The sequence below is a fragment of the Monopterus albus genome, unplaced genomic scaffold (genome assembly GCF_001952655.1).
Source record: "Monopterus albus unplaced genomic scaffold, M_albus_1.0 scaffold218.1, whole genome shotgun sequence".
In the NCBI taxonomy this organism is placed as follows: domain Eukaryota; kingdom Metazoa; phylum Chordata; class Actinopteri; order Synbranchiformes; family Synbranchidae; genus Monopterus; species Monopterus albus.
Genome location: NW_018128098.1, coordinates 495,384 through 504,251, shown reverse-complemented (window position 1 = coordinate 504,251; position 8,868 = coordinate 495,384). Strand labels below are relative to the sequence as shown.

The 8,868-nt window shown below is 41.0% G+C and overlaps 2 protein-coding genes across 2 annotated transcripts in view; one reads left to right on the top strand and one right to left on the bottom strand.

The window, feature by feature from the left end:
- map2k1 (mitogen-activated protein kinase kinase 1) overlaps window positions 1–7,034 on the top strand; it is an 11,429-nt gene extending 4,395 nt beyond the window's left edge. The window contains exons 2-11 of the mRNA XM_020619320.1: window positions 2,991–3,201; window positions 3,773–3,919; window positions 4,047–4,124; window positions 4,304–4,355; window positions 5,132–5,256; window positions 5,695–5,902; window positions 6,107–6,171; window positions 6,307–6,365; window positions 6,474–6,519; window positions 6,599–7,034. Coding sequence (XP_020474976.1) covers window positions 2,991–3,201; window positions 3,773–3,919; window positions 4,047–4,124; window positions 4,304–4,355; window positions 5,132–5,256; window positions 5,695–5,902; window positions 6,107–6,171; window positions 6,307–6,365; window positions 6,474–6,519; window positions 6,599–6,712 — 1,105 coding nt within the window. The 3' untranslated portion in view covers window positions 6,713–7,034. The remainder of the gene's footprint in view (window positions 1–2,990; window positions 3,202–3,772; window positions 3,920–4,046; window positions 4,125–4,303; window positions 4,356–5,131; window positions 5,257–5,694; window positions 5,903–6,106; window positions 6,172–6,306; window positions 6,366–6,473; window positions 6,520–6,598) is intronic.
- Window positions 7,035–7,043: 9 nt separating this feature from the next.
- rpl4 (ribosomal protein L4) overlaps window positions 7,044–8,868 on the bottom strand; it is a 3,896-nt gene continuing 2,071 nt past the window's right edge. The window contains exons 6-10 of the mRNA XM_020619375.1: window positions 8,251–8,386; window positions 7,848–8,004; window positions 7,553–7,636; window positions 7,263–7,383; window positions 7,044–7,175 (exon numbers count right to left, since the gene is read on the bottom strand). Of these exons, the coding sequence (XP_020475031.1) occupies window positions 7,098–7,175; window positions 7,263–7,383; window positions 7,553–7,636; window positions 7,848–8,004; window positions 8,251–8,386 (576 nt within the window). The 3' untranslated portion in view covers window positions 7,044–7,097. The remainder of the gene's footprint in view (window positions 7,176–7,262; window positions 7,384–7,552; window positions 7,637–7,847; window positions 8,005–8,250; window positions 8,387–8,868) is intronic.

Here is an 8,868-nt window from a genome sequence, read left to right as displayed (position 1 = left end):
GCCGAGAAGCAGCATGTCGGGATGAACCAACCGTCAGGAATTTCTGATTCAGAGATTTGGCACTTTCTCCTGTGGAGGAATCCTGCTGTGTGTGTGCACATATGTGTGTGTTTGCAGTAATAGTGCTGTGTTCTGTGATATTCAGACTGACACTGCTGACAGAAGAGTCCTGTAGCCTGGTGTTACCCTGTTCTCATTTCCATAAAAAGCCAGTTTTGCCTGGCACATACCTTCAGCCGACTGAGGCTCTGAGGAAAAGCAAATTAAGTTCAGTGATGGTAGATGATGGATCTGCTGGCACACAGTTGTCCCTCGCATACAATACAAATTTTGTTCCTTAAGATTGCATAAACCTCCCGCATGCCCACCCAGCTGACTAAGTACACCTAGCTAAAACTAATGCTGTCAATATTATTCAAATCATTTTCATACTCATCAAACAATTCAATGAGCCGTCGTGCCCTGTGGACGGGGACACTGTCACTAGGGGAGAAACCTCTCATTTATTCAGGTTTTTCCTTCAATTTGTCACCCACCTGTAATTGCTCTGAGAGAAAATGCGGTTGGCGGGGCAGGGGGGTCCTTCTGGTTTTTTTCACCTTTATTTTTATTGTGTGAAAATAACCCTAACCCTTCCCTAATATACAGTATCTAGAATAGGAATTATTCTAGATACTGTATATTCTGATGGTTTAGGCATTGATCTGGCAAACGTAAAGTCACAGTGCCGCTCTTTTTTTCTGCCATTGCTTCCCCATTGTGGCAGAAAGAGAATCTGAGCAGCATAATTTATATAGTTTGCTTTGCTATTCAACCGGTTAGAGATTTTGAGTCACTATTTTTGGCTTGTCTGTATATTTTGTGAATGACTGTAGTAATTCTTGGCACAAAAAAGATAGTGATATACTGCATGAGGATGTTAGATAGCAGTATACACAGGAGGTGGGATGCTCGCACTATCAGCACAGGTGCTATTGGCATAGATGAACTTAATGCATTTGATGAATTACTGAAACCAGACCATTCGACTCTGATGAAAAGGAATAGTCAGTGCAGCCCGCCAAATGCTTCCTCAACGTGAAATGGCTGGCAGCCATGGGAGAACAGCACTGAGTGGCCCATAAAATGCCAGCCAAACACGTAATATCATCAGAGGAGGTCTAAGAACAAATAAAAACATCCTGTTCTGGACAGATGTATTCAGGCATCAGCTACATCTAGATTTAAAGGATGTGTTTCTGTTGTTTAGGGATTCAGGTCATCTAACCTGTTGAGCTAACAGTATTATTTAGACACAATTGCTGTTATTTCCTTAATATAAGTATTGGAGGTTTTACTGATACACTCGATGTTATGTTTGAAACAAATATGCGTGACTGTGTGAAAATTAATTATTAACCAGCAGCCATGGTGCTGATTCTTCACTGGTTACATACCACTTACTACATCCTGTGTTAGGACAAAGGACTTGGCTCTTGTTTGCTGTACTCAGAGATAACGCACACCGGTGTGCAAACTTTAACCGCTGTTGTTTTCTTGCAGAACAAAAGCTACTGAAAATAAAAACATGCAACGCGAGCACGACTTTATAGAATCTCAGATACGCACTTGCTGTAGGATGGAAGTCTGTGGAAGAAATCAAAATATGAACTTTTCTGAAAAAAAATAGGAAGATAGGGTTTTTTTTTTCTTGGTTCTTTAATAACACGCTCATTTAGAGCTCCTGTTTTCTGATACTGAATCCATTATACCTCTTTAATTCAACTGTGGTCGCGATATGTTTGGTGGTAAAACAGCAGATTTACAGCGGTCTTAATCCAGACACAGCTATGTGTCTTGTACAACTGCAACCTCTTATGTTGATCTAAGATTTTTAAAGATTTAGTAATTTATGAAATGTATACTGTCAAAAAATCTATATATATGATTAAAATTAAAATAGGTGAATATGTAAAGTCAGTTTATACTGCAACTCAAATAACAAAAACCTAACATGGCTGCTGATTCTGATTTATGTGCTGCTCATAACCACATTTTGATGAAACGCATTTGTGTGTTAAGAACAACACCATCCTCTATCAGGCACTTTATGTCAAGCTGCAGAAATATTGCATCTCTTGCATTCAACTCTTTATTGGATGTCCTTGGACACTTTTTGGATGGAGTACAAAAGGACAACGTCGTGCTTGCTTCCTCCTGCGCAATGTGCAGTGACAGTAGCCCCTCCCACATATTGTGAGGAGTATATTTCAGGCTGCTCGCCTTCTCAGCGTTTCCAGCCTCCTCCGCCTCGCACACTTGTCGGCCAAACGCCCACACCTCCCACAGCCAACACAAACTCAGCACCTCGTCTCCATGGATATGAAGGCTGTCAAAAATAAAACCACTTAACCCTGTCTTTGCTATGCGGTGGAGCAGCAGAGAGGAGAGCACACTGTCCTTCTCAAGCTGCTCTCCAGTGAGTCGTGATTAAGTCCAAAGATAAAAGGAAAAGCATAATTAGCACTAAGCTTGATGATAAGGAGCTTCTTATTTAGATAAGCATATTTTAATGCAAATATGGAAGCCAAGTTTTGATCCCTTTGCAGCTGAAGACAGAAAACCTTATAGTAGCATTGACTGTGTTGTGGGGTGTAGTGTGCTTTGAGACGGTGGAGAGGGAGGAGCAGCAGAAGTCAAAGAGCAGCAGGTGAGCAGAGGTCACTCCACAGTTGTCTCCTCGAGGAAATGCATCACCATGACAACAGTGCCAAGGAAGTGGCGTCAGTGCTCAGGGGAGCTCCAGGTTTCCTCACATTTTCTCTGAGGTTTCTGTAATATAGTAGATCTGGATGCACCGCGGATGTTTCCTGAGGGAGCGAGAACATCTACAAAAGTTCTGTCAGAATGAACTCAAGATCCTTCTGTTTAGGCAAGAATATGTGAATAATAACAAATAAACAAATTATTCATCTTTGGCCTTGTCTTTTCTTTCCCCTACTCTTTCTAAGAACAAACTTGGAGGCACTGCAGAAGAAACTAGAGGAGCTTGAGTTGGATGAGCAGCAGCGGAAACGCCTGGAGGCCTTTCTGACACAGAAGCAGAAGGTGGGCGAGCTGAAGGACGATGACTTTGAGAAGATCTGTGAGCTGGGTGCAGGCAACGGAGGTGTCGTCTTCAAGGTCTCTCACCGACCCTCTGGTCTGATTATGGCCAGGAAGGTAAGCTGTGGCCCTAATGGTTGGTAACAAGTAGCCCTTTAGTAAAGACACTGAAAAAAGCTATTTTTGCTTTCAGAAAGCCACAAAGCCTAAACTGGATCTAACAGAGATGTGTAGCTTGGATTTACCTAATGATGTATGGAGTTTTTCCCCCAATATTCCAGACAGACAGGCATTGAATTTTACAGACTTCATCAGTGGTTTCAGAATGTGTGGAGGGTAATTTGTCCCATTCCCTTGTAAGTATTTTGCACACAGTGTGAAATGTTGGCTACTGGGACAAGAAGATTAGGGCCACTGTAAAAAACAAAACAAAAATTAACCACAGAATTTAGACTTTAGAATTCAGGCTTTTAAAAAAAGAATTCTGAGGAAAATAGATATGTCCAGAGAAACATTTTCCCCCATTTTTTAATCACAGCATGCATTTTTTGCATCTAATGCTCTTCTGTGTGTGAGTGTGTGTGTGTGTGTGTGTGTGCTCAGATGTTCCACAGCAAGATTGTTTTACCCAGTATTTGTGATCTGTGTGATCTGACAACAATAAAAGCTGATTTCTCCCGTGTTCCAGCTGATCCACCTAGAGATCAAACCTGCCATCAGGAACCAGATCATTAGGGAGCTGCAGGTGCTACATGAGTGTAACTCCCCCTACATTGTGGGTTTCTATGGAGCTTTCTACAGTGATGGTGAAATCAGCATCTGCATGGAGCATATGGTACAGCTCTTTAATATGTCATGGCTGCCAGTGCTGTTACACAACAATCACTTTGAATGTTTTGGATTTCACAGATTTTATTTTGAATTTCAAAGAGTTTATTATCTCCCTTCCCCGCTGGCTGTAGGATGGTGGATCCCTGGACCAGTCGCTGAAGAAAGCAGGCAAGATCCCAGAGCAGATCCTTGGCAAAGTCAGCATCGCTGTAGGTAGCTCCAACACCTCTCACTAGTTTTGTGCTCCGAAAGACACAGCTATTTTTGTGACACAGTTAGATATAAAACTTGGCTTACAACTAAAGTATATGTATGAGTAGATTATTTGTTTTGCACTACCAAGTGATCTATATCGTTACTATGCTAAGATGCAGTGTTTGTCTTCCAGGTCATTAAAGGGCTCTCCTACCTGAGGGAGAAACACAAGATCATGCACAGAGGTCAGTCACTGTTTAATTTACTGAACTATGTCACAAATAAAAGGTAGGTAGGTATGCTATATTTAAAATAAGTTCACAATTTTGACAAGTCTGTCATAAAACCATATGTACATTGAAAGAGGTTTTGATTGCTGTAATCATTCCTCTTGTTCATATGGGCTACACTGACCATAAAAACAATGGACAGGCCAAGAGTGCCCAGAAGTGAAACCGCCAAAACTCAATCGCCCCCTGGTGCCTGGTTGCAGTATAGGTCTTAAATCCCTCCTCCTCCACGTTAGTGGATGGAACATGAGCCACTGTAAAAACTCTTAAGTAAAAATCAAATAAATGTTTCCCAGAGGTCACTACTGTGGTGTTTGGTAGGCATTATCATGCTGATGTGTGTACTGGAGGTACACACATCTGGTAAGTTAGTCTTTAATGAGTCAGTGATTGGCTATAAAAAGCTCTTCCACTTTGAGTATACATAACATACTTGTGTGTGCAATGCATGCTGTATATTTAGTTTATTGGAAGCTAAAATGAGGGTTTAACAGGTAAAGTGGATAACTTACTCTAAGTAACTTGAGGCAAAGTATTGGTCTTCACCTTGGACTATTTTTATTTTGCTTATTGGGATGCATCTAGATTTTTGACATATTAAATAAACAACTATGTGACAAGCAGCACAACATGCACAGAGCCTTTGCAGCAGATTGTTCTGTGCAACTTACTGTTTCCTGTTGAACACTTTGCCACCATGTTCTCCTAAATATTGCATGTCCCTCTTTCAGATGTAAAGCCATCTAACATCCTAGTGAATTCCCGCGGTGAGATCAAGCTGTGTGACTTTGGAGTTAGCGGACAGCTCATAGACTCCATGGCCAACTCATTTGTGGGCACACGCTCTTACATGTCTGTGAGTTACATGGACACACTCTTCTTTTCTTGCAGACCATACATATTTGGAGAGTTGCTTGTTTGCTGTAATTGAAAAAATTAACAGTACAATAAAGTGCAAGGCTCAGCTTTAAGAGGAAAAGAGATAACAATGCAAGTGAAGAAGATAATGAGGCTAAACTGGTTACTCTAACTTGGACCAGACCTTGATGACTTGTTTCTGAACACTGAAGATGTTGATGGTGACAGCTGTGAGGAAGCTGCAGCCAAAGCAAGAATAAATTATCTTCTTGCATTTATTCTAATTTTAATCTCTGTTACCTATTTTACTAACAGTTATGAGTTGGAGCCTGTGTGAAACCTAAGAACATCTGTCTCATTTCTATGTCACTGTACTGGAAAACATTTGTCAACCATTTTACAAATCAGTAATGATATGTGTTTGTGTGTTGTACAGCCTGAGCGTTTACAGGGCACCCATTACTCCGTTCAGTCAGATATCTGGAGTATGGGTCTGTCCCTGGTTGAAATGGCCATTGGACGCTTCCCCATCCCACCTCCTGATGCTAAGGAACTGGAACAGATTTTTGGCTTCCCAGTGGAAGGGGAAGCAGCCTCCAGCGAATCCTCGCCAAAGCCACGTCCTCCTGGGCGACCAGGCAGCTGTAAGTCATACAGTGGTTCACTTTGATTCCTCATGACAACTTTTTTTTTTTTTTAATGACAGTAGCCTTAACTGAAATAAGTTCAAATTATGTTTAAATTGCTTGCTACAAAAATCAGAGTAGCAGCAATGGCATGTAGGGACATCTGTTAGTAACCTCAAGCAATGACTGGTGCAAAGGACTGAATGTCTTTGTCCCATTTAGCCTACGGACCTGATAGCAGACCACCTATGGCTATATTTGAGCTTCTTGATTACATAGTCAACGAGGTATGTGTGCTCACTACTTTACCACATTGACATAATGGATGTACCTGTATAGTTGTGTACATAGTGACAATCCTTTTGCTTGCAATTTGATCATGTCCTGTTCAAGTTGTTGTTGATCGGACTTCTAATTTTCAGCCTCCACCGAAGCTTCCTGGGATATTCAGCTCTGAATTCCAAGACTTTGTGAATAAATGGTATGTGGGAGAAATATTTACAGGCATGATGCACTTGTAGCATTAAACCTGTGCCGCCTAGTGGCATCAAAATCCACTGCACATTCTAAAGTGTTGTGTCTGCTGCAGTTTGATTAAGAATCCGGCAGAGAGGGCAGACTTGAAACAGTTGATGGTGAGTGTGTATATTTAACAGCAATTCTTATTTCCTGCCTTTTGCTTATTTTTATTCATCTTACATGTTTTTCCTTCAGGTGCACCCTTTCATTAAACAGTCTGAGGCTGAGCAGGTGGACTTTGCTGGCTGGTTGTGCAGCACCATTGGACTCAATCAGCCTGTGACCCCCACCCATGGTTCAGCAATGTGAGATCTCCGTCAACAAATTCCATACCCTGAGGGGCTCTAATAGCTGGATTTGTATTATGGGCAAATTGTATCTGTTTATACAGCGTACTCAAAGGGTAAACTTCTGCAATCAAGAGTTGAATATTTAGTGTACAAACCAAGTGAAGCCAAGTGAGGTTAATTATGTATTGAACAATTTTTAGGGGGCTGTAATGCAGGCCTGTGTGAAAAAGCCATCTTTTTCTAATGATCAAATGATTTAACTATGACAAATGCTGCTCAACCCGTGTGCTTGATATTCAAATCTTTATCTTGTGTGAAATAAATAGTCTTGTGAATTTCAATGACATATCTGACTCATATCTTGAAAGTGATTTATTGATCACTGAACTCCAGTCTGTACAGATTTATGCCTGGGGTTTGACAGGTGCTCCCTTCTTTCCAAGCTTCTTCTTCTTCTTAGGTTTCAGCATCTTGGCCTTGATCTATGGAGAGAACAAAATTTTATGATTACCATTCCCAATTATGTCTACACTTTTTTGCTTCCAAGCTTAAATCATTTCACTCCTTACAGTAGGGTCATGCTTGAGGATGGCATGACGTCTTGCCGTCTTGGCATAGGGGTTCAGTTTGAGCATTATCCTCAAGTTCTTCAGAGGATTCTTCTTCAGTACTCTGCGGTTGATCTTCTTGCTGTAATGACAATACAACTCACTCTTAATGTGCACTGCTAAACTGTCATGTTTGTAATAAACATGCATCACTCAGGACTTCCATAATAATCAGGCTTCAGAAACACGGACCTGAAGTGGAATATCATCATAGCCAAAAAAAAAGAGAGAAAAAACCTCATGGTGCTTACTTAGGTGCACGAAGGGCTTTCTGGATCTCCTCACTCTTCAGAATCCTGCTCAGGTCTGTGTTGGTCATCTTGTGCATTGGCAGGCTGATTTGGGAAGCATTAAGAATTAGTTCATGTATGGAAACGCTATATAAAACAGCAACCTAACCAGCCTTGTGATGCTCATACTCAGAACTTCTGTAAATATCACATTGTTTCAACAACACGGACCATGAAGTGGAAGCTCATCACTGTGTAATATGATCAACACCAGTTTTTACTTGTGCTACAGTATGCAGGCTCCTTAAATACTCACTTGTAGTCTACCTTCAGGGAGGCAGGTTTACGCCAGGTGCCATACAGCTCATCCAGCTTGCGGAAAGCACTCTCAGTCCAGATGCAGAAGCGCCCAACATGACCACCAGGGGCGAGCCTCAGGAGATTCAATTTGTTCACGTTCTGCAGAGTGATGCCTGCATAATAATTAATTAAAGACAAAGGCGGAATATTATCAGGTTGCTTCTAAAAAAAAAAAAGATTCCTCATTCAAGACTATGATAACCACTTATGTAACAAGATTCCACAAACTGATATACATACATGCTGGATTAAATATACATTGTACAGATCTTTCACAGCATAAATTCAGAGCTATGCAACAGAAGTGACAGCTTATTTACCCAACTGTTATGAATTCTAAATTTCAACAAGCAACTCACCTGGGATATTCCTGAAGGCTTTGGTGACACCAGCATCTTGGTTGTAGATGATGCATGGCCCTCTGCGTTGGATCCGTCTGCGGTTCCTCATCTTACCCTTACCAGCACGCATGCGCTGAGAGGCGTAGACCTGAGAACAGAAGATTTATGACATTAATCCAGTATTAATCCAGTAAACCACAAAAAGGGAAGAAAACAAAACACTTAGGAACAGAGGAACTGCTTTTAATTAATCCTAATGGCAACAATAACAGTGTCAGGGTTTTATGCAACATTTAATCCACTTGAATCACATAACATGTCAGGCATCTTTTCCAGGTGCTTGCTTTTAGTCTTTTCTTCAGGTAAAAAACAAACTCAAGAGACTGACCCCAAAATTGCCAGGACTGTGTATAAAGAGCCGATTCCTATGAATACCAAATATTCATCAAGCTGAAATCAGCACTTTAACTTCATAATAGTGTTTCAATTTCAAAAAAATGTTCAAGTGCACAGTCAAGTCAAAACAAAACAGACCAGGCAGTAGAAAACTCAAAATCTAAATTCACAGACAAAATAAGAAAAACCTCAACTTGGCTCAACGATGTGTGAAATCCACAGTGTGCCCTTTTGTGGGTT